This window comes from Thalassophryne amazonica, chromosome 3 (genome assembly GCF_902500255.1).
Source record: "Thalassophryne amazonica chromosome 3, fThaAma1.1, whole genome shotgun sequence".
Taxonomy (NCBI): Eukaryota; Metazoa; Chordata; class Actinopteri; order Batrachoidiformes; family Batrachoididae; genus Thalassophryne; species Thalassophryne amazonica.
In genome coordinates this window covers 115,522,139-115,547,752 of record NC_047105.1, presented here as the reverse complement: position 1 = coordinate 115,547,752, position 25,614 = coordinate 115,522,139, and the positions used below count along the sequence as shown (strand labels likewise).

At 42.8% G+C, this 25,614-nt stretch overlaps 2 protein-coding genes and 1 long non-coding RNA gene across 5 annotated transcripts in view; 2 read left to right on the top strand and 1 right to left on the bottom strand.

Moving 5' to 3' along the window:
* The window catches only part of LOC117507475, a 203,474-nt gene that overhangs the window by 34,142 nt on the left and 143,718 nt on the right, over positions 1-25,614 (top strand). The gene's annotated exons all lie outside the window — the stretch shown is intronic.
* LOC117507473 overlaps positions 15,809-25,614 on the top strand; it is a 153,431-nt gene continuing 143,625 nt past the window's right edge. For 2 of the 3 annotated variants that reach the window (XM_034167348.1, XM_034167349.1), the window contains exon 1: positions 15,809-16,061. In XM_034167348.1, the coding sequence (XP_034023239.1) occupies positions 15,863-16,061 (199 nt within the window). In that variant the 5' untranslated portion in view covers positions 15,809-15,862. The remainder of the gene's footprint in view (positions 16,062-25,614) is intronic. The other variant, XM_034167350.1, reaches the window with a different exon arrangement.
* On the bottom strand, positions 17,427-24,673 carry LOC117507476. The gene is made up of 3 exons (XR_004559722.1): positions 24,661-24,673; positions 22,555-22,556; positions 17,427-17,639 (listed from the first exon to the last, which is right to left on the bottom strand). It is a non-coding gene; the product is annotated as an uncharacterized LOC117507476 (long non-coding RNA).

Below are 25,614 nucleotides of genomic sequence, written 5' to 3'. Positions count from 1 at the left end.
GAATGCATAGGACATTTTCTGCATGGAACAGCGGTCATGATGAAGTTCCTCCATTTAATGGGTCAAACTGGGCAGCTGTGTGCAATGTAAAGAGAGAGAACAAGGTTGTGTGTGTGGGGGGGGGGGGGGGGGGGGCTTTAAAAATGGTGTGAAGGAAAACCCTATCAAAAGTTCATGTGGTTGATGGGTCTTGATGTTTCTGTCTGATTTTCAAAGATTTATGCAAGTGAAACTTATTTATCAGTGAAACTTTGAATATTTGTTATTCCAGTTTTTTGGCTCCATGTAAATGTCACTCCTGAATGCAGCGTGATGTGCCACTGACTGAAGAGCAGGAGGGATTTTTTTTTTTTATGAGGTTATGGTGTTCTGTTGATGGTACCGCCTGTCTCAGCTATCAAACTTTGATGTGCAAATGATAGCACTTTGTTTTTCAGAAATGATGCCTTGACTCCCCAACACACTACTGTTGATGCTCTGGCACAAGGAGACAGGAAGCACGAGTGCTCGGGCTCCTTTGATCACTTCGTGAGAGATTATTTTTTGTTTGGAAAAATAACTCTTTTGAATGTTCCTTCTCTTTGTGTTTTTTCACTAGTCTTACAAAATGTTATGAATGAGCGAAATGGTTTTTCTAACCTGATTGTTGGTAGTTTTGCTTGAAGGACAACTTTTGACGTCCCAAACGTATAAACGCACTGTGTGGAAATACGTCCTCGTGCTTCAGTCTGTGTGTGAGTGCTCACTTGTCTGTGTGTGTTTTCAGATGAATAAATGTTGAACACTTAATACGAAGACAAGTAATCCCCCTGAAGTTTTGAAGGTGATGTGTTTTTTGGAGGTCTGCATACATTTGCATACAGTTGTGTTCAAAATAATAGCAGTTTGTTTTAAAAATGTGAGTAAAGCTCAAAATTTATAATGGCTTTTCTTTCCAAACACACAAATGCATTGGGAGCACTGCACATCCTATTCCAAATCAAAATGTATTACTTTACAGAAAGTAAAGAAAAATAAATAGTAGGCTGTTCAAAAAAAAAGTAGTGTGTGTATTTTTCTTTCTGTAACCCTTATTACAGGTGCCCCTTATTTAAGGACGAAGGCAGCAAATGTTCTGCATGCTGGTTGTTGTGTATTTCTCTTTGAAAATCTGGGTAAAACGGATTGTTCCAGACATTGTTCAGAAGAACAGCGTACTTTGATTAAAAAGTTGATTGGAGAGGGGAAAACACATAAAGAAGTGTAGAAAATGATCTCAGATGCTTTAAAAAGGCAACGAAAACCATAAAGACATAGAGGAAAACAGAAAACTTCCATTCGAATGGATTGAAGAATTGCCAGAATGGCAAAGAGTCAGCCAATGATCAGCACAGGGTGATCCCACACACTCATCTTCAACTGCTTAGTCCAGTCAAGAGTTGCAGGGGGCTGGAGCCTATCCCAGCAGTCACAGAGCGTGAGGCAGGGTACACCCAGGACAGGACACCAGTCTGTCGCAGGGCCACAAACACATTCACACCCACTCGCACACCTAAGGATAATTTAAAGATTCATCCACCTAACCCGCATGTCTTTGGATGTGGGAGGGAACCCATGCAAACATGGGGAGAACATGCAAACTCCACGCAGAAAGGCCACAGGTGGGAATTGAACCCATAACCTTCTCACTGTGAGGCAACAGTGCTAACCACTAAGCCATTGCGCTGCCCCAGGGTGATCAGTGATGGTCTAAAGTTACCTGTGAGTACTGCAACAATTAGAAGATTGCTATGTGAAGCCAAGAGCTATGGGCAAGAAGCCCCCACAAAGTCCCACTGCTGAGAAAAAAAAATGTGCTGAGGAGGGCACAATTTGTCAAACACATTGACTAGCCAAAAGAGAAACGGTGCAACATTTTGTGGACTGATGAAAGCAAGATTGTTCTTTTGGGTCTAAGGGTCACAGGTTTATCAGATGACCCCGAAAAACTGAATTCAAGATGTTAGTCAGAGGTGGGTAATCCAGGTTTCAATGAGTAAAAGTCCTTTGTTCCATCCACCCAGTAAACCAGCTGATTCTAATTAGTTCAACTCTTCAGGCAGTTGAGCTAATCAGTGAAATCATCTATTTTAGGTGCACAGGTAGAAACAATGTATGGCAGCACTTTTACTCATTGAAGCCAGGATTATCCACCCCTGGCCACAATACGCTGTGAAGACAGTGGAGCATGGTGGCTCAAGCATCATGATATGAATGAATTAATGAATTTATTCAACACACACACGCACATTCTTAAAAACGTGAATCAAAAATGAAAAAACTCAAAACAATTTCCCAGTTTACGTGTTGTGTGTGTGTGTGTGTGTGTCTATATACAGTGGCTTGCAAAAGTATTCAGCCCCTTGGTATTTCACAAATTTTAATTTGTTTATGACATTTCAAATACAAAAAGTAAACCAGGCTTCTCAATATAAAAATTTCTAAAATTATCTTACTTAATCTCAAACTGAAAGTAAATCTCTACAACTTGACGTAAATTAATTAAAAATACAAAAGCCAAGATGATGGGTTGCATAAGTAATGGGCCCCTTTGGTACAATACCTGTAAATAATCAGTTTTATTGCCAGTTTTCTTCAGACAAGTCAGGGGATGGATACATGAACATTTCCAAGTCACTGAATATGTCTTGGACTTTATTCACATCAGTTATGAAGAAATACAGTTTGACACTCTGTGGTAAATCAGTGTGGAGTAGACAGTTCTGAAAAACTAAGTGACTGTGCAAGAAGGAGAAGAGTGAGGAAAGCCACCAAGACACCTATACAGCCCAGAAGTTGTTATAGGCTTCTGTGGCTGATTGGTGAAATTTAAGGGAGAGCTGCGGCTCTCCCTCCCGTAGACCCTGTGCGTAACATAGACGTTCCACTGGTTGTTCAACAACCTCTCCCACCTTCCCCGGAAGCATACATAAGCCCCCCAGAGCCGTACGGAGGCTGTGTGGAGACGTGCGCGGATTTTCTGATGCAGTGCTCGCTCGTCTTCGCACAGCGTCCAGTCATGTACGCGACCGATGCCAGTAAAGTAGCTTATGTAATAAACCTGCTTCGCGGTGAGGCACGCGCTTGGTCTACAGCGCTCTGGGAGCAGAATTCACGGCTCCTTCTGACATACGATGGGTTTGTAAGGGAGCTCAGAACCGTGTTCGATCACCCTAATAGGGGCGAGACCGCTTCAACCGTGCTACTGTCAATGAGACAGGGGCGTCGGAGCGCAGCTGCCTATGCAGTCGACTTCCGCATTGCGGCTGCGAGGTCCGGCTGGAATAGCACTGCCCTCCGCGCCGCCTTTGTAAACGGACTGTCTTTGGTTCTCAAGGAGCACCTGGTGGCTAAGGACGAACCGCGGGATTTAGATGGGCTCATCGATCTCGTCATACGGTTAGACAACCGGTTAGAAGAACGTCGGCGGGAACGAGACGAAGGGCGTGGCCGGGCACGCTCCGTCCCTCTCCCTTCCGGTTCCAACGGCGCTCCGCCTTCCCCACGCTCCACGGCCCCTGCGCTCCGTGGGGCCACAGCTCCCCCTGCTGACGAAGCTATGGACACGAGTAGGGCAACATTTAGGGCACCAGATGCACAGAGGAGACGGGCCCACGGAGCTTGTTTTGTTTGTGGTGCAATAGAGCACCATATGAGAGACTGCCCCGAGCGGTTAAAACGCCAACGCCCGCCCCTAGAAACTGGGCTAGGGGTGGGCCGAGACATTCACGTGGGACACACCCACATTGCCACACGACTCCCAGTTACAATCCTTTATGAGGATGTAACCCTGAAGGCCCCAGCACTGGTGGACACGGGCTCTGAGGGGAATCTGCTGGACAGCAGATGGGCTAGGGAGATAGGGCTCCCTCTGGTGGCGCTTACCTCGTCTGTGCAGGTTCGGGCACTAGATGGCTCCCTACTCCCTCCGATCACGCATAAGACACCACCTGTAACTCTGGTGGTGTCGGGAAATCACCGGGAGGTGATCGAGTTTTTTGTGACTCAGGCCACCTCCCGTGTGGTTTTAGGATTTCCCTGGATGTTGAAGCACAATCCCCGGATTGATTGGCCGTCCGGGGTAGTGGTTCAGTGGAACGAGACCTGCCATCGGGTGTGTTTAGGTTCCTCGGTTCCTCCCGGCTCCCAAGCTACGGAGGAGGTCAGAGTCCCGCCCAATCTGGGGACAGTGCCGGTGGAGTACCACGACCTTGTCGACGTGTTCAGCAAGGATCTGGCGCTCACACTTCCCCCCCACCGTCCGTATGATTGTGCCATTGATTTGGTTCCGGGCAGTGAGTTTCCGTCCAGTAGGCTGTACAACCTCTCCCGGCCTGAGCGCGAATCAATGGAGACCTACATCCGGGACTCATTAGCTGCCGGGTTGATCCGGAATTCCACCTCCCCGATGGGCGCAGGTTTCTTTTTTGTGGGCAAAAAAGACGGCGGACTCCGTCCATGCATTGATTATAGGGGGCTGAACGAGATCACGGTTCGCAACCGATACCCGTTGCCCCTGTTGGATTCAGTGTTCACACCCCTGCATGGAGCCCAAATTTTCACCAAGCTCGATCTTAGAAACGCGTATCATCTGGTTCGGATCCGGAAGGGAGACGAGTGGAAGACGGCATTTAACACCCCCTTAGGTCACTTTGAGTACCTGGTCATGCCGTTCGGCCTCACAAACGCCCCCGCGACGTTCCAAGCATTAGTTAATGATGTCCTGCGGGATTTCCTGCACCGGTTCGTCTTCGTATATCTAGACGATATACTCATCTTTTCTCCGGATCCTGAGACTCATGTCCGGCATGTACGTCAGGTCCTGCAGCGGTTGTTGGAGAACCGGCTGTTTGTGAAGGGCGAGAAGTGTGAGTTCCACCGCACCTCTTTGTCCTTCCTGGGGTTCATCATCTCCTCCAACTCCGTCGCTCCCGATCCGGCCAAGGTTGCGGCGGTGAGAGACTGGCCCCAACCCACAAGCCGTAGGAAGTTGCAACAGTTCCTAGGCTTTGCTAATTTCTACAGGAGGTTCATTAAGGGCTACAGTCAGGTAGCTAGCCCCCTGACAGCCCTGACCTCACCAAAAGTCCCCTTCACCTGGTCGGATCGGTGCGATGCCGCATTCAAGGAGTTGAAACGGCGCTTCTCGTCTGCACCTGTTCTGGTGCAGCCCGATCCTAGTCGCCAGTTAGTGGTTGAAGTGGACGCCTCGGACTCAGGGATAGGAGCCGTGCTGTCCCAGAGCGGGAAGACCGATAAGGTCCTTCACCCGTGTGCCTATTTTTCCCGCAGGTTGACCCCAGCCGAACGGAACTATGACGTCGGCAATCGAGAGCTCCTTGCGGTGAAAGAGGCTCTTGAGGAGTGGAGACATCTGTTGGAGGGAACGTCCGTGCCATTCACGGTTTTCACTGACCACCGGAACCTGGAGTATATCAGGACCGCCAAGCGGCTGAATCCCAAGCAAGCCCGCTGGTCACTGTTCTTCGGCCGTTTTGACTTCCGGATCACCTACCGTCCCAGGACCAAAAACCAAAGATCGGATGCTTTGTCCCGGGTACATGAAGAAGAGGTCAAAACGGAGCCGTCGGATCCCCCGGATCCCATCATCCCGGAGTCCGCTATCGTGGCCGCCCTCACCTGGGACGTGGAGAAGACCGTCCGGGAGGCCCTGACACGAGACCCGGACCCCGGAACCGGACCGAAGAACAAACTTTACGTCCCACCAGAAGCCAGGGCTGCAGTTTTGGACTTCTGTCACGGTTCTAAGCTCTCCTGTCATCCTGGGGTGCGAAGAACCGTGGCAGTCGTCCGGCAGCGCTTCTGGTGGGCGTCCCTGGAGGCCGACGTCCGGGGTTACATCCAGGCCTGTACCACCTGCGCCAGGGGCAAGGCCGACCACCGCAAGACATTGGGGTTGCTGCAGCCACTGCCCGTGCCTCATCGCCCCTGGTCTCACATCGGCCTGGATTTTGTCACGGGTCTTCCGCCGTCCCAGGGAAACACTGTCATCCTCACGATAGTGGACCGATTCTCCAAGGCGGCCCACTTCGTGGCCCTCCCGAAGCTACCAACGGCCCAGGAGACAGCGGACCTCCTAGTCCACCACGTCGTCCGTCTGCATGGGATACCATCAGACATCATCTCTGATCGCGGTCCCCAGTTCTCCTCGCATGTTTGGAGGAGCTTTTGCCGGGAACTGGGGGCCACGGTCAGTCTCTCGTCCGGGTATCACCCCCAGACCAACGGACAAGCAGAACGGGCCAACCAGGAGATGGAGCAGACCCTACGCTGTGTGACAGCCGCGCACCCGACGGCCTGGAGTACCCACCTGGCCTGGATCGAGTACGCCCACAACAGCCAAGTGTCATCAGCCACCGGCCTCTCCCCTTTCGAGGTGTGCTTGGGGTATCAACCCCCGTTGTTTCCGGTGGTTGAGGGGGAGGTCGGTGTGCCCTCGGTCCAGGCCCACCTACGGAAGTGCCGTCGGGTGTGGCATGCCGCCCGTTCTGCTTTGTTGAGGGCCCGGACGAGGGCGAAGAACCATGCAGACCGGCGGCGGGCCCCGGCTCCCACGTATCGTCCTGGGCAGGAAGTGTGGTTGTCCACCAAGGACATTCCCCTTCAAGTGGATTCCCCAAAACTGCAAGAACGATACATCGGCCCGTACAAAATACTCAAGGTCATCAATCCCGCCACAGTGAGGCTCCAGCTTCCGGCCTCACTGCGGATTCATCCAGTATTCCACGTCTCCAGGATTAAACCCCATCACACCTCACCCCTCTGCACTCCGGGTCCGGCGACACCTCCTGCCCGGATCATCGACGGAGGGCCGGCTTGGACCATACGCCGGCTCCTCGACGTCCGACGGATGAGCCGGGGTTTTCAGTATCTGGTGGACTGGGAGGGGTACGGCCCCGAAGAACGCTCCTGGGTGAAGAAGGGCTTCATCCTGGACCCGGCCCTCCTGGCCGACTTCTACCGTCGCCACCCTGACAAACCCGGTCGTGCGCCAGGAGGCGCCCGTTGAGGGGGGGGGGGTCCTGTTGTGTGGGCCGCTGAAGAGGAGGTACTGCTGGCCCACCACCACTAGAGGGCGCCCTGCCTGGAGTGCGGGCTCCAGGCACCGGAGGGCGCTGCCGCCTTACGGGAGCAGCCAGGATGACAGCTGTCATCTATCACTGGAGACAGCTGATCCCAATCACTGAGGAGGTATATCAGCAGGACGGCATCTCCACCTCATTTGCCGAGATATCGCTCTACCAAGGAGGTAACGAACTCAGCCAGCCCTTCATCATTTGTGAAAGGAACGTATTCGATAAGTATCCTAGTTACTAGACAGTGTTGTTTTCTGATTAGAGGTGGAGGTGGTGTTTTCCACCCCACGTGTTGTTGGGTGCAGCCGCACCCACGTCTGACTGTGTCTGTTCCTCGCCAGCAGTACCGGATCCGACGAGCGGAGGCAGAGACCACCTGGGAGTTCGGGACTTGGCGGTTCCAGTATTCCCGGGGTTCGGTGGCAGAGGAAATCGGGTGGTTCCGGTTCGTCTTGGACAGACGTCTCCTATCGTCGAGCCTGCCCACACGACACCGTTGGAATTTAACTTGAGACCGAAATTGTGATTTGTTGTATTTGTTGTGCGTGTTCACAACAGTAAAACCTTGTTATTTGACTTTCTTCATTGTCCGTTCATTTGCGCCCCCTGTTGTGGGTCCGTGTACTGACACTTTCCCAACACAGAGTTCAGGTTCAGTTTGTACAGGGGTCAAAAGTTAATTTTGTTCAGAGGTGATGCAAGTTATTGATTGAGTTAATAGGGTTTCAAAAAGGAATAGTTTGCACCATATATCATGCTTATTTATCACGTTACAGGGTAACATGTCACATGTCAAAGAATTCAATGGGCGTCAACATTATTTGACCTTTACTTTAGAGACCAAGCATTCAACACAGTCAAAACTATTCCATTTATTAATCCAAGTAGCTCAATCAACAATTTGCACCATGTTTTACTAAAACTGGAGCACCTTTAATTTTTGACCTCTGAACAAACTGAAATTGACCATTGTCACCATTCTTAAGGTTTTTACCCCATAACTCCATAACATTCAGTCATAGATAGTCCAAACTATACCTTTTTGGAATCTTTACAATCAGACAAATAATGTGGTATAATTTTCAATATGACTGGAGCATTTTTATATTCTGACCCCTATGTATTTCTTCAATTGACAATTTCTTCAATTCTTCTATTGCCGCCTATTGAAAATTCAAGTGGCCCATCGTTTTTTTCAAAAGAGTAATATCTAAGGTGTACTTCTGCCAAATTTGGTGTTTTTATCACCACTTGAAGTATTGTTTCAGTTATTTGCTGCACTAATATTGTTCAGTAGTTTTTGAAATTTTCATATTAAACAAATTAGACTCTGAACATGAACATGTCAAAGGCAGAATTTTAAAAATGGCATCCCTGCTCCAAAGGCTTGTCGACCCGACTGTTTCCACAGTTATTGTGCAGCTTGAGCCTGTGTGTGGGAACCACTCATTTTATATCTTTGGTGCGGCATCATCAGTAAGACCTGTTATGGACTTTGATGGTTCTTAAACATGTTAAGAAGGTTGAATGATTTTTTTCATGTGTATGTGCTGGATTGGAGTCTAGTTTCTTATACTGTCTTTTTGTTTGAGCAATCTACTTTTTATTTTTGATATAATGCAATAAATTCTTCCAACAAAATTTAATTGGTGTTGTTACTGGTTATTATTATTATTTTTTTTACCCCCACATCAGTTTATACTCCAGTATCATGATATACATAAATCAAAGCATTATTCTGTTTTAAGTATTTAATTTGAAGTTACTCCTTGTTGCAGATTCATGACAAACTATAAAGGACTAAGAATTGTATGAACTGCACATGGTAAGACAAAATGGTCTACTCGGTAATATTCCTACATAAAAACTAATAAATCATTTTATTTTGATAACTTTCTAATATTTTAACAGAATGAAAAACCATGCATACTTCTAATAGTTGGGTTGGTTTTTAGCTGTTGTGTACTGTTAGTGTGTCAATCTCAGAATATTTAATAATAGAGTCATACGTAAAACTTTAAACTTTGGACACGCTGTGTTCTTTGTGCGTGCATTGTGTCCATGAGTATAAATTTGTAATAAATTCCAGAAAGCTGGCTACGTCGTGCACTGTTTAGGAAGACAGTTCTTCAAATGGCAGCATGAGATAGATGTGTTGCTCATCTTTATTGCAATAACCTCAGACATCAACATGTTAATTTTGTTTTAGTCGTCGCATCTTTCGTTGTGGCAGTGTTTACTTTGTTTTCTGTTATCATGATTTTTGGGTGAAGTTTTGGTACTTTTCTGGCTTTTTGGTTTGTGTTTAGTACCACACATTACAGTCAGCAAATGACAGAACCGTCCTTAAGACTTGTCTTCAAGAAATTCATTCATTTTCTGCTGTTTATCCAGGTCTGGATCATGATGGCAGCAGACTAAGTAACCACACTTTCCTATCCTTGGACAAGTCCTGTAACACTTTCCAGGGAATCCCAAGGCATTCCCAAGCCAGCTGGGAAATATAATCCTTTAAGCGTGTCCTGGGTCTTTGGAGATTTGGAGGTGCTGATTCTAATCCTAGTCGCTTCACACGCAGACTCAAACCTGCTCAGTGCGCATCAGAGGTCACTGCCTGATGAAGCCAACAGAACCACATCATCCGTTTTACCGGCAATTTTCAAGAAATTGCTATTAAAGATATTTTAATTATTATTATTTTGAGACTGTTTTCAGTGTTATTATTTTATATTAATATTACCCATCCCTGCTTTGAATGAAATATTCATATCTTGTTCACATTCCCAATTTGTGTTGCTTATTTCCTTTAACCAGGACATCAATGTGTTGCAGTCTTAGAAATCCTCATTTGCACCACCGTTGAGTTTTATTGTTTGGAAATGGAGTAAGTTAGACTTCTCAACTGTTGTCTAATATCCACATCCAGATATTTTTAGTGGACTGACTATTTAAAACAATACTTTGTTTTAAAACAGTGGCCCAGCATTTAACTTGCAGTGCATCCAGAAAGTAGTTACAGTGCTTCACTTTTTCCCACATTTTTTACAGCATTATTCAAAGGTTCAGGTGCAGGTTCAGGTTACTTTATTAACACCCATAGGTAGATTTGGGTTGCAAAAATGGATGTTCAGTTTTTCTTCAAAATTTTACACACAATACCCCATAATGACCAAGTAAAAAAGTTTTTCTTTTGACATTTTTTGACAATCTGCTGACTAACGGTCCGTTCCAAACAGCACAGCAATAAGCTAGGGAATCAACACCACACTGGAGTATCCAGCAACCACATGGCACCACAAGCGCACAGCCAGTAACAACTCTCACAGAGGTCTCTATCAACAAAACCATTCACATGAGCACCCGACAGAGCACACTGCAATGAGCTCACGGCTGTGGCCGGCACCTACCTTTGCTCACAAGAATGCGGAAGTGAACACGTCCGACATACACCTGCAGCAAATCTCCAGCAAGCGAGGAAGAGAGAAGAGCGCTCTCTGCCCTCTTTTATAAGAGCGTTCTCCTGCACTATTTAGCCGAAATCAAGCTACTATCTGAAAATTATAAAGACCCATTCATCCTGCTACACAATCATGGAGTCAAAGGAATTGTTTGTAGACCTCTGAGATAAGATTGTCTCTGAGCACAAATCCGGGGAAGGGTACAGAAACATTGCTGCTGCTTGAAGGTCCCAATGAGCACTGTGTCCTCCATCATCTGTAAATGGAAAAAGTTCAGATCCACCAGGACTCTTCCTAGAGCTGCCCGCACACCTAAAGTGAGCGATCGGGGGGAAGTGACTTAGTCATGGAGGTGACCAAGAACATGATGGTCACTCTGTCAGAGCTCCAGCATTCTTCTGTGGAGAGAGGAGAACCTTCCAGAAGGACAACCATCTCTGCAGCAATCCACCAATCAGGCCTGTATGATAGAGATGCCAGACAGAAGATACTTCTTAGGAAAAAGGCACATGGCGCTGCCTGGATTTTACCAAAAGGCACCTGAAGGACTCTCAGACCACAAGAAACAAACAAACAAAAAAAACAAAAGTAAACCAGAAAAATCTTGGTTCCAAACCAACAATATTAATGCCTCGCAGATGTGAAGAAATCATGAAAATCTGTGGTTATACAACTAAATACTAGTTTAGTGATTCACAGGATTGCTAAAAAAAAGCAGTTTGAACATAACAGTTTTGAGTTTGTAGCATCAACAGCAGATGCTACCATTATTGTGAACACCCCCTTTTCTACTTTTTTTACTAATAGCCCAATTTCATAGCCTTAAGAGTGTGCATATCATGAATGCTTGGTCTTGTTGGATTTGTGAGAATCTACTGAATCTACTGGAACCTTGTTTCCCATGTAACAATAAGAAATATACTCAAAACCTGGATTAATCTTTTTAGTCACATAGCACTACTATTATTCTGAACACTAGTGTATATCTTGATCTTTCAACCTAACCGGTTCTTTGCAAACCTTCACAGCAATAACAGCGCAGCGCCGACAAAGCATTTTTATTCTGAGAGCAGCGTGACTTTATAAGTGATAATCGGGGCAGGTACAAAATGTAAGGCTCGGTAAAATATTCAGAATAATTGATCAAAACCTTTAACCTTATTTTGTGATGTTTGATATCGTTGATTCCTTATAATACATGTGAATGAAGCGCGGGCTGCACAGCAAAAGACCAGAAATAAAGAACCCAAACTCCTCTCGCGCATGCCCTGAGATCAGAAGTTGGTATTCCATCTCTCTACTTCTATGGTTTTACTTAATAGTATGTGCCTACATGTAATCTGAATTATTAAAACAACATTTCCACTAACTGAATCTCATTTAACAGTGCATTTCTACCGACAGAACATATCATTTCTCTTCTTGGGCGCTCACTCAAAGAGCCCCTTGAAGTGCAGCGAAATGACCAATTGTGTGTGGTTGCTGAGGAAAAATAAGTACTTGGCCAATCAGCATCACCATATTTAATGGCTTGGGTTGCCCCTGAAAGTGCTGCTGTTTTTGGTGGAAAAAAAAACTCCACCGACGTTTGTGTTATTTATTTTGTTGTCTCTGTGTGTTTTGCTGGAGTAAGTTGAAGAATTTTGGGACACAGTTTTTGGGAGGTGAGGGGGGAACGTGGGATGAAGGAGCGACCACAAACTGCCGCACGCTGGCGGTAGTTGTTTGTTTTTTTACGGAGGCGTGTGGTTGCACATTGCACTCAGGTCTGTGAGAAAAAAAAATGCACAAGCTGCTTTGCTGAATACTTCGGAGCGGGACGACTGTCGTAACAGGGACAAGGTTTCAGCGAGGATTTGAAAAACGTTTTCTGGATCGAGTCTCGGCTGTGGATTTGACTGTTTGGCAGCTCTTCGCTTCTTTAAGGTGAGTCGCTCCTCTTGATTTTGGCCTCTCTCTCTCACACACACTCTCTCTCTTCATACAATCACTCAGTCCCCCAGACCCCCACTCATCCATTCACATACAAGTACACACACTTACTCTTCCTCTCACACACACACACACACACACACCACCTCTCTCTCTCGCTCTTCCTCTCTTTTTTGGAAGGTGGTGTGGTTTGTAGTATGTACATAATGTTTTTTTTGTCAACTGAGGAATTTTTTTCATATTTTGAAAGAGTCTAAATTTGGTGATATTTTCTACTCTAGGTCGGTGTCATTGTGAAACCCAGGATCTGTTTGGCTGAAGATAATGGCAGTGCATCAATTGTATTAATTTTCCAACTGTTCATTTGAATGCCTGTACTGGACTAGGCAGGGAACTCTATTGGCACACCAGCCCCACCAAGATTTTTTTTCACCAAAAAATTAATGGGTTGCCGTGGACTTTACACTGGTGGCCATTTTTGGTCGATGAAAACATCGCTGAGCTAATTACAAATACATGTAATTTGGTCACTTGTCAAAGGGGTCAGACTCGTCAATAAAGTCAATTTAATGTACAATCGTTCATTTCAGGTCAGCTTGGTGTATAAATCTCGTCCTTCCAGGCAGTGAGAGCTGTTAGCTGGCTGTTAGAAGCAAGTTAAGAGACTAAACAAAACCAGCTGATTTCAATAGACAATTAATGCAGCCCTTGTTTTCATCGGGTGGCCAGTCGTGGAGGTACGAATTCTCGCCTTCGGATTGGCCACTTCGCCGGAAGTGACGTGCCTCCGCAGCAACCATTCATCTCCATAACCCACAATGCAAAGCGCTTCTCACCACATACGAGGTCTATTAGAAAAGTATCCGACCTTATTATTTTTTTCAAAAACCATATGGATTTGAATCACATGTGATTACATCAGACATGCTTGAACCCTCGTGGGCATGCAAGAGTTTTTTCACGCCTGTCGGTTACGTCATTCGCCTGTGGGCAGTCTTTGAGTGAGGAGTCGCCCACCCTCTCGTCGATTTTTTCATTGTTTAGGAATGGCTCAGAGACTGCTGCTTTGTTTGATCAAAATTTTTTCAAAACTGTAAGGCACAACTGAGTGGACACCATTTGATAAATTCAGCTGGTTTTCGGTAAAAATTTTAACGGCTGATGAGAGATTTTGGTCTGATAGTGTTGCCGTAAGGACGGCCCATGGCGCCTGATGGCGATCTGCGCTTCGAGGCGGCAGCGTCTCGCTGTTTCAAGTTGAAAACTTCCACATTTCAGGCTCTGTTGACCCAGTAAGTCATCAGAGAACAGAGAACTTTCAGAAGAAGTCGGCATGAGGAGTTTATTTGGACATTCCATTGTTAACGGACATTTTGTAATGAAAGAACGTGCGGGCAGAGTCGCGTGTCGGGCCGGACCCGACCGTGGGGGGTCGCAACAGGAAAAACACCTCCGTTGGAAACCTTAACGGGCAAGTTGGAACATGCCCAAGCTGTTAAACAATTTCTCAGTTACTTACTTGTTGAAAGCCATCAAAAGCCGCCTGAATTTTACAAATGGTTTTCAACATGGAGGGGTTTTTCCTGTCGCGGCGCACACAGATTCACCGAGTCGTCACGGAAACGACTCGGCGAATTTGCGCGCACGTCTTTCATTACAAAATGTCCTTAAACAGTGGAATGTCCGCATAAAGTCCTCATGCCGGCCTCTTCTGAATCTTCTCTGTTCTCTCACGACGTCCTGGGTCAACAGAGCCTTAAATTAGGATGATTTCAGCTTGAAACAGGCCGACGACGGCGCCTGGAAGCGCTGCAGGACGTCCCGCTCTGTGGGAAGTCCTTACACCGACAGAAACACCCCATAATCTCTCATCAGCCGTTAAACTTTTCACCGAAAACCAGCTGAATTTCTCGAATAGTGTCCACTCGGATATTCCTCACAGGTCCAGAAAAAAGTTTGATAAAGCAACGTGCGCCGTCTCGAGCAGCGTGTGAAACAAAGGAATTCAGCCGAGAGGGCGGGACCACATCTCACTCAAGGCCTGCCCACAGGGAAATGACGTCACCGACACGCGTGAAAAAACTCACCACGAGGGTTCAAGCATGATTGGTGTAATCGCATGTCAATCAAATCCATATAGTTTTTTTTTTTTATAAAACTGCCGGTTAGTTTTATAAGATACCTAGTAGAGATGAATAAACAATAGAAAGGACATCGTCATCATAGTTATAGGAAGGACAATAGAAAATATAACTGTGATCGTCATTGATTATAGCTTTGGCTGCCATCTTGGGAGAGATTGAAAGATGTGCCAATGTAAACAAAGCGCTTATTTGGGGAGCAGCATCCTGTCTATGTGTTCATAGAACTTTATGTAAAAAGTACTTTTATTTTAGATCAAAATAGTTCTCACTATAGTTTTTCTGTTGCCAGTCCTGTCAGTGAAATGAGATAACTGGTTAGGTTTCAAGATTAATGTCTACTATATTAGTTACTCAATCTTGCAGTGTATTTTCTGTAAAAGTAGCGTGTTTTGTATTGAGCCTCTCCTCTAGAGTACATCTTTCAGTTGACTGCTGCAAAAAGTTTGGGTGGTTGCATAAATTGTACGCTTATTGGCAAAGCTTCAAGCTATATGTGTAACCATTGCTTGCTTTCTGTTAATAATTATTCTCATTACACCTGATCTATCCTAGTCTTTCATTCATTCCACATCATAGTAGTCATACAAAAACTATTTTTGCACTTACTGGTGCTAAATTGTGGAACAGTATACCCACGGGCCTAAATGATTTTCATGTACCAGCGTCAGTTTTTAAGAAGAGAGTTAAAATTTTTTCTTTATTCTAATGTGGTGGTGTTGGAAACAATTGTATTTAAGTTGTATATGTCATGTTTATTCTCTTAGTAGGGTTAATTATATATATATATATATATATATATATATATATATATATATATATATATATATATATATATATATATATATATATAAAATTTATATATATATATATAATTTATATATATATATATATATATATATATATATATATATATATATATATATAAAATTTATATATATATATATATAATTTATATATATATATATATATATATATATATATATATATATATATATATATATATATATATATATATATATATAAAAATTATATATATATATAATTTTTCCTGACGGTTGCTCACTTGAATCTCTTTCCCAAGATGGCGGACAACAATGTCGCGTCAAGGAGTTCGATGTCCAATCTAGTGTTCGTCTCTACGGGTCGTTGGTTGGTCTGTTGTGCTCAGTGAATTTATCGTCGGTGGAAACAAATTTTACATTTCGCTCACAGAATGGCTGCACCGACACTGCAGTCTTTCAACGTCTTTCTCACGGAGAGGTTAACCGCAGTTGCGGTCGACGTGTATGGGTTTATGGAGAAAACGGTTCTTGGGTACCAGGAGGAGGTCTATCGAATCCGGCAGGAGAACCAGAGGCTGCAGCGGCTCCTGGATTTAGCCTATAAACCAGAAATCAGGATAAACGGAGCAGGTATGGTCCAACTTTGAAATGTAGTCAGTTATTGAATATAAATTACATGGCCTTTTTTGTAATTAAGAATGTAATTAGAACTCGACCAATGGAGATTTTTTGTTGGGTCGATACAACACCGATATTAAGGTGTTAAAAAATTCCAATTTGTCGTCACTGTGCAACATTTAATTTTATTCAGCAAACAAGAGCAGTCAGAGGTTTCTGACGTCCGCCAATCCGGATCCGGGTCACCTCCAAAATTCAGTGGAGTCTTGAATATTCTAACATCTATCTGTGGTGCACATTTGCTGAGAATCCGTGAAGTAGTTTGGATGTAATCCTTCAAAGCCTATTTAAAGTGAATCTTGATCCAGAATCCAGATTTGGATCCAGATCACCTCCAAAATTCAGTGGGTTCTTCCACGGCCTAATATGTATCCATTGTGAAAATATGGTGAGAATCCGTGAAGTAGTTTTGATGTAAAACTTCAAAGACTATATAAAGTGAAATTTGATCCAGAATCTGGATCCAGATCACTTCCAAAATTTACCAAGGTCTTCCATAGCCTAATATGTATCTGTGTTGAAAATTTCGGCAAAATTCATGTAACAGAATTGACGTAATCCTGCTAAAAGCAATCTTTCATAGCCTATATAAAGTCAAACTTGATCCAGAATCCGAATCCAGATTATCTCCAGAATTCACTGGGTTTTTCCATGGCCTAATATGTATCCATGGTGAAAATTTGGTGAGAATCCGTGAAGTAGTTTTGACGTAAACCTTCAAAGACTATATAAAGTGAAATTTGATCCAGAATCCGGATCCAGATCACTTCCAAAATTTAATGAGGTCTTCCATGACCTAATATGTATCTGTGTTGAAAATGTCGGCAAAATCCAGTTTCCTGACATCAGTGGGTGGCTGGATGGTATAAGCCACAAGTTACTGAAACGTGTGGTGGGTTTTATAAATAAATCTGTATGTGTAAATATGTCATTTGTTTCATTTGTTAAAAAAAGGGTTATTTAAAAAGGAAACTAATCTTCCCATAATGCATTTTGGCATGTGTGTCTAAACGTTAAAACCTTCAAAATTAGTACATTACTTTAAAACTAAAACATATAGCTGATATTTTCACTTTGTAAAACAACAGACGTGACGTTGATTTCAATAACTTGTCCAGAATTTGTTTAAATTTTTAACCATAAGTCAAAACTGTATGCCTGTGCATGACTCCAGTAATATGCCGGCAGGTCTGTATGGTGTTAAAAATAAATTATCTTTTTTCTTTTCTTCCTCTTCCTTTCACTCTTCTGTTTCCTTTCTGTCTGGTAGTCAGCTCTCCTCTGCCTGCAGAGGATGGAGCACTACCAGTTATGGCTGTCTGTCTGCTACAAAACATGTAACAGGCAGTCACTAAAATCTTTGACTTTAGACTTAACAAATGTTCCTAACTGTTAAGCTTTTATTCACTATGCCCACAGAAAAATGTTAGTGGTCTAAAAGTTATTTGAACTAAATTGATCGGAAGGTAATTGGCCTGCTGATGGTTTTTAAAATTATTCGAAAAGCTAATCCGCTAACAAAAACGTTAGCTTCAATAATTAGCGGTTAGTGGATTAGCGGAACTGTGCCTGCTACTGAAAATAAGCATGAGTGACAAAATAACAACAAAAAAGATACACCTCGAAGTCACTGGTTCACCAAAAGATTTTTAGACATATAGTTTGTTTTGATTGCTTTTTCTTATGAAGTTCTTTAATTGTGGTAAAAAGTAAGTCCCTTCGGCTGCTCTCTTGTTTGCAGTCGGGGTCGCCAAAGCAAATCCAAGGTGGATCTACATGTTGAATTGGCATAGGTTTTATGCCGGATGCCCTTCCTGATGCAACTCCACATTACATGGAGAAATGTGGCTGTGGTGCTGTGCTGTAAAAGTTCTTGACAGAACTGCTCAGAGTTTGGTTTGGAAGCTTTCCATCTTGTTTTATGAATATGAATTCTTCCCGGGAGCAGCAGTTACTGGATGAAGTAAATGACGGTGTTGTTCGTCCTTGTCTTCAAAACATTATATTGTCCCTCACTTTAAATTTAATTATTTGTTCAGTTTTCTTCCTTATGTAATGTTGACCATTAGTCCAAAAACAATCTGGCATACATGCATTGACAAAACAAATGACAAATTGTTTCAAAGTATAGTTCACAGAAGGTACAGGAGTACTTTAGCTTAAGCCTTTCCAGTGTCTTTTTAACAGGGTAAACATTATGCCGTATTTTAAAAGAGACTTTAACTTTACTGCTCAAAGCAAAAAATTTCCAACCATTTAGTGAAATTAGAATCCAATTAATTTCACCATATCCAGAGGACCAAGCAAATCTCCCAGAGGGTAGAGTTACCTTCTGCAAAACTGTCATATCAATTTATTGGAGCATCTGTTTTTGGTGATATCAACTTCACCAATCAGTATGGCGCTGCTGAGTGGGTCACTTATCTGAGTGTCAGCAATTGTGCTTTGAAAAAGTTGCAGCACACCTCTTGGTAAAGCATCAAAGATCACTGCATACTCTTTGGGAGTTACAGGTAGATTAAATTTTGATTAAAAATTCATCATAGGTTAATAAATTTCCATTGGTGCTGGAGAGCTGTTTAACCAGCACAAGAACATTTTCCACCCATTTTATATGGATTGATTATCTTATTGTTGTAAAGGATATTCCCATTATTCCATATATAACCAGAGCACTTCGCTGGTAGTTAGAGTCCAGCCAGAATTAATAACTTCAAAGTGAACCACTGTTTAAATCAAATGACACCTCTTTCCAAATGTTGTAACACAGACAGCAGACTAAAGTGTTTTTTTTTTTCCTCCCAAAATGAGATGTCCTGTGTTCTTTGTGAATTACATTCATGCTGACTTGCACAGCCGGCTGCAAGAACTCAGCTCAGAGGTATGGTATTCATGCCATTAATGTCTGAAAGGAAATGCTTTTGAGAAAATGACAGATTTTGTTTATTTTATTTATGTCCAGAGATCAAGGATCCAGTGACCAATTTCATATTTATTTACAACCCCAATTCCAATGAAGTTGGGATGTTGTGTAAAATGTAAATTAAAAACAGAAAACAATGATTTGCAAATCCTCTTCAACCTATATTCAATTGAATACACCACAAAGACAAGATATTCAATGGTCAAACTGATAAACTTTATTGTTTTTGTGCAAATATTTGCTCATTTTGAAATGGTTCGGAAGGGAGAAGCTTTTGAAAATTCAAGCTAAAAAACTGGGCATTCTAGGGGTACCAAAAGGGGAAAAGCCAGGTACGACAGCCCAAGTCCCTTCATCATGTCCAGAAGGCTGGGGAAGTTTGTTGAGTGGGCAATCTCATTCTGGGTTAGCCAGTACATGGCCCTCAGTGAGGCAGTCGGAGTCCGTGGACATTTTTAAGTCAAGATTTAAAACCTATTTTTATTCTCTTTCTTATGAGTAGTTTTTATTTTGTTTTATTCTTTTACTTCTGTTTTTAATTAGGTATTTGAATTTTTTATTTTTACTTATTTATTTACATTTTTTTATGTTGTAATTTGGCACTTTATAAGCTGATTAAATTGAAATTGAACAACATTTTATTGAGTCTTAAAGTAAATAAATATGAAATTGGTTACTGGATCCTTAAACTCTGGACATAATAAACTCTACATGTTGGATCCTTGATCTCTGGACATAAACAGAAATAAAATGTTAGTTTTTGTCAAAAGCATTTTCTTTCAGACATTATTATTGGCATGAATGTCTTTCCATATTTATGAGCTGAGCTCTTGCAGCTGCGCTGCAGGTCAGGTTTATAAAGAATGCAGGACGTCTGTCTGTATTGCAACATTTGTAAGAGGTGTCATTTTATTTAAAGTGGCGATTCATTTTGAAGTTATTAATTCCGAGCGGACTCTGTCTCGGCAGAGAGCCGTGCAGCGTTTAAAGCTGTGACAACGGACCGGAGGATGATTCTCGTTTCTCGACTGCAACAAGACAAGAGTCCCAGTTAGTGACTTTAATCCACACAAAAGTGACTCATGATAGTTTAATGGCTTTCAGAGGGGTTAAGAAGCGGACTTACCGCTTCTGAAGAGCAGCGAATCAAAGAGCCATGAGCCATTGAATTGAAGCATTGCTTCGATACACTCTTCAAACTGGAGTCACGCTGCAGAAACGGTTGATTACAGACGCTGTATTGAAAATCGTAACGGTCCAAAATAAGAGTAGCGGTTCAAAATTATAGTGTAACGGGCCGTAACGCAAGTTTGCGCTCGCTAGAACCCTGCCTTTCCTTCGAACAACACTCAATAAGCGTTTGTGAACTGAAGACACTAATTGTTGAAGCTTTGTAGGTGGAATTCTTTCCCATTCTTGCTTGATTCCCCATTCCCCATTCTTGCAGTCCGGGTCTCCGTTGTCGTATTTGTGCTTCATAATGCGACACACATTTTCAATGGGTGACAGGTCTGGACTGCAGGCAGGCCAGTCTAGTACCCGCACTCTTTTACTACAAAGCCACGCTCTTGTAATGTGCAAAATGTGGCTTGGCATTGTTTTGCTGAAATAAGCAGGGACGTCCATGAAAAAGATGTTGCTTGGATGGCAGCATGTGTTGTTCCAAAACCTGGATGTACCTTTCAGCATTGATGGTGCCATCACAGATGTGTAAGTTGCCCATGTCATGGGCACTAACACACCCCCATACCATCTCAGATGCTGGCTTTTGAACTTTGCGCTGGTAACAGTCTGGATGGTCATTTAGCTCTTTTGTCTGGAGGACACAGCATCCATGATTTCCAAAAACAATTTGAAATGTGGACTCATCAGACCACAGCACACTTTTTCATTTTGTGTTTGTCCATTTCAAATGAGCTTGGGCCCAGAGAAGGCGGCGGCATTTCTGGATGTTGTTGATGTATGGCTTTCGCTATGGTAGAGTTTTAACTTGCACTTGTAGATGTAGTGGCGAACTGTGTTAACTGACAATGGTTTTCTGGAGTGTTCCTGAGCCCACACGGTAAGATCCTTTACACAGTGATGTCGGTTTTTAATACAGTGCCGCCTGAGGGATCGAAGGTTACGGGCATTCAGTGTTGGTTTTCGGACTTCCCTTATGCGTGTAGAAAGTTCTCCAGATTCTCTAAATCTTCTGATAATATTATGGACTGTAAATGATAGAATCCCCAAATTCCTTGCAATTGAATGTTGAGAAACATTGTTCTTAAACTGTTGGACTATTTTTTTCATGCAGTTGTTCACAAAGTGGTGATCCTCGACCCATCTTTGCTTGTGAATGGCTGAGCCTTTTGGGGATGCTCCTTTTATACCCAATCATGACACTCACCTGTTTTCAATTAGGTGTTCTTTGAGCATTCATCAACTTTCCCAGTCTTTTGTTGCCCCGTCCCAACTTTTTTTGAAACGTGTTGCAGGCATCCATTTCAAAATGAGCAAATATTTGCACAAAAACAACAAAGTTTATCAGTTTGAACATTAAATATCGTCTTTGTGGTGTATTCAGTTGAATATAGGTTGAAAAGGATTTGCAAATCATTGTATTCTGTTTTTATTTACATTTTACACAACGTCCCAACTTCACTGGAATTGGGGTTGTACTTTAAGACTCAATAAAATGTTGTTGACATAGAAAACCTCTGTGAAGCCTACTTTTAGTACACAGAAAATTCATAGGAGGCATTGATAAGGGAATCGATAATGGCATCAATATCGATAAAATCTTATCAATACCCATCCCTTATTATTTATGTTAAAATGTGTTAGTTATGCCAAAGATGTTTAAAAACAGAGATGTTTAAATGTTTTAAAAAATGATGTTTAAAATATGACAAAAGATAAAAATGGAAGAATAGAAAGTTCTTTTAAAAATCATGTTTAAAATGTTTACACAGGCTGTAAAATGTGTAAATGCATAAAAAAACCCACAAATACTTTTAAAATGTGTTTAAAAATGCGTTTAAGATGTGTTAAAGAATAAAAAGAAATACACGAAGATATTGAAATTGTGTGTGTGTGTGTGTGTGGTGGGTGGGGGGGGGGCAGCTATTCATTTGTTTCTGAGGAGGAGCTCACTCTCCCACACTTTGAAAACTGCTGGTGTAATCAATCATGTCCAAAATCAGTCTTATTATTTTTTTCCCCTCAATAATAATATCACTTAGTCCTAATTTTAATCTCTTGGCAAAAGTAAGTGCAAATACTTTGGTATCATTATTAAGAAGACTAATTAGTCTCCAAATTTCAATACTTTATTTTTTTGTTTTGGAATTAATTTAATAAAGCTTTGATGAAGAGTTTGAGGTAGTTCTACTTTCATTTCTTCAAACATAGCCTTTAAGAATTGGGGCTAATACCTTGGTAAAAGATTTATAGAATTCACTAGTTAAGCCATCATTTCCAGGGGATTTTAATTAATTAATTAATTTTTTTATCTTTAAGAGAACCAGTGGTTTCTTGAACTTCTTTTCCATTAATTTCTTGATCACAAATTGACATGAAATTATTATCTAAACTGTTAGCATTCTCTTTCTGTCCACTAAGAAATGTGTCCATATTATCTTTATTTTCTGAATCAGCTATCTACAATTTTTGGCAAAAAAAAAAAATAAAAAAAAAATTGTCACATATTTTGAAATAATATTTTCGTCTTCGCATATCAAATCATTAATTCTAAATTTACAGATGAAAGATCACTTAAAGTTTCCCATTTCTGGACTAAAGAAATATTTTGTACAGTTTTCACCCTGTTCTAGCCATTTCCTTCTGGATCTAACAAAGGCTCCTCTGACTTTATCTTCATATATCTTGTCTAAATTTAATTGTAATGATGAATGTTCCTTGGAATCTTGTTCAGACATATTGGTTTTCACAGATAATCTCATTATTTTGGTCATTATTTTTGGTTTCCCTCTCTTTCTTCTTTATACCGAGTCTTTTTCCTGTTTTTAATGGCCAAAGGTCTAATACCATATTTTAGGGGTGCCGGAAAAATCGATTCACATCCGAATCGCGATTCTTATTTATTACGATTCTGAATTAATCCAAAATGTCCAAGAATCGATTTTTAAAAAGCATTTTTTTTAAACATTTTCTTACTTACTCGCTGCGTGTAGTTTGTCAGGCAACGGCTTCTGTACTACAGCATCCCCACGAGGGGAGGGTCCGGCGTGCTTCAAACATTCATGAGCTGTAGCTTAGCATGGTGGACGAAGAATCGGAATCGAATTGAATCGTGAGTTGTACGATTCACATCCCTACCCTACCATATTTCATTAATTCCCAACACTTTCCAAAATTCTGAAAACATTTTACTTCCATCCAGTATTTATTAATGAGTCTCAGGATTTCCTTTTTTAAATCTTCATTTTGAAGCGCAGTTTTATTTAATTTATAATAATCTTTATTTTGAATTTCCCTGACTGATTTCATATCTGCTTTAATTGCAACGGCTTTATGATCAGTCAGGATTGTTGGTTCTCTTTATACAGTGAGGAAAATAAGTATTTGAACACCCTGCAGTTTTGCAAGTTCTCCCACTTAGAAATCATGGAGGGGTCTGAAATGTTCATCTTGGGTGCATGTCCACTGTGAGAGACATAATCTAAAAAAAAAAAATCCGGAAATCACAATGTATGATTTTTTAAATAATTTATTTGTATGTTACTGCTGCAAATAAGTATTTGAACACCTGTGAAAAATCAATGTTAATATTTGGTATAGTAGCCTTTGTTTGCAATTACAGAGGTCAAACGTTTCCTGTAGTTTTTCACCAGGTTTTCACACACTGCAGCAGAGATTTTGGTCCTCTCCTCCATACAGATCTTCTCTAGATCTTTCAGGTTTGGAGTTTCAGCTCCCTCCAAAGATTTTCTATTGAGTTCACGTCTGGAGAGTGGCCAGGCCACTCCAGGACCTTGAAATGCTTCTTACGGAGCCCCTCCTTAGTTGCCCTGGCTGTGTGTTTGGGGTCATTGTCATGCTGGAAGACCCAGCCATGACCCATCTTCAGTGCTTTTACTGAGGGAAGGAGGTTGTTTGCCAAAGTCTCGCAATACATGACCCCATCCATCCTCCCTTCAATACGGTGCAGTCATCCTGTCCCCTTTGCAGAAGAGCACCCCCAGAGTATGATGTTTCCACCCCCATGCTTCACGGTTGGGATGGTTTTCTTGTGGTTGTTCTCATCCTGTAAACATGGTAAGTGGAGTTGATTCCAAAAAGCTCTATTCTGGTCTCATCTGACCACATGACCTTCTCCCATGCCCGCTCTGGATCATCCAGATGGTCACTGGTGAACTTCAAACGGGCCTGGACATATGCTGGCTTGAGCAGGGGGACCTTGCTGCCCTGCAGGATTTTAAACCATGACAGTATCATGTGTTACTAATGTAATTTTTGTGACTGTGGTCTCAGCTCTCTTCAGGTCATTGACCAGGTCATCCTGTGTAGTTCTGAGCTTTCTCAGAATCATACTTACCCCACACAGTGAGATCTTGCATGGAATCCCAGACCAAGGGAGATTGACAGTCATCTTGTGTTTCTTCCACTTTCTAATAAATAATCAACAGTTGTTGTCTTCTACCAAGCTGCTTGCCTGCTGTCCTGTAGTACATCCCAGCCTTGTGCAGGTCTACAGTTTTGTCCCTGGTGTCCTTAGAGAGCTATTTGGTCTTGGTTATGGTGAAATGTCACCTCGCTGTGGGGGAAGGAGCCGGAGCTTGTGCAGGAGGTGGAGCGATACCAGTTAGATCTGGTGGGCCTCGCCTCCACGCACAGCCTTGGCTCCGGAACTACTCTCCTTGATAGGGGTTGGACCTCATTCTTCTCTGCAGTTGCCCAGGGGGTGAGGTGCCAGGTGGGTGTGGGAATACTCACGAGTCCCCAGCTGAGCGCTGCTACATTGGAGTTTACTCCAGTAGACGAGAGAGTCGCCTCCCTGCGTCTTCAGGTGGCGGGGGGGGGGCTCTGACTGTTATTTGTGCATATTCACCAAATAGCATTTTGGAGTATTTGTCCTTCTGGGAGACCCTGAATGGATTCCTGTATGGGGCTCTAGTGGGGGACTTCAACGCACATGTGGGCAGTGACAGAGACACCTGGTGAGGTTTGATTGGGAGGAACAGCCTCCCTGATCTAAACCCGAATGGTCGTTTGTTATTGGACTTCTGTGCTAGTCACGGACTGTCCATAACAAACACCATGTTCGAACATAAGGATGCTCATAAGTGTACATGGTACCAGAGCACCCTAGGCTGAAGATCATTGATCGATTTTGTGATCGTATTGTCTGATTTGAGGCCGCATGCTCTAGACACACGGGTGAAGAGAGGTACAGAGCTGTCACCTGATCACCATCTGGTAGTGAGTTGGATCAGAGGGTCGGAGAGGACTTTGGAAAGACCTGGTAAGCCCAAATGGATAGTGCGGGTGAACTGGGAACGTCTGGATGAGCCCACTGTCCGACAGATCTACAACTCACACCTCTGGCAGAGCTTCTCCAGCATCCCTGTGGAGGTTGGG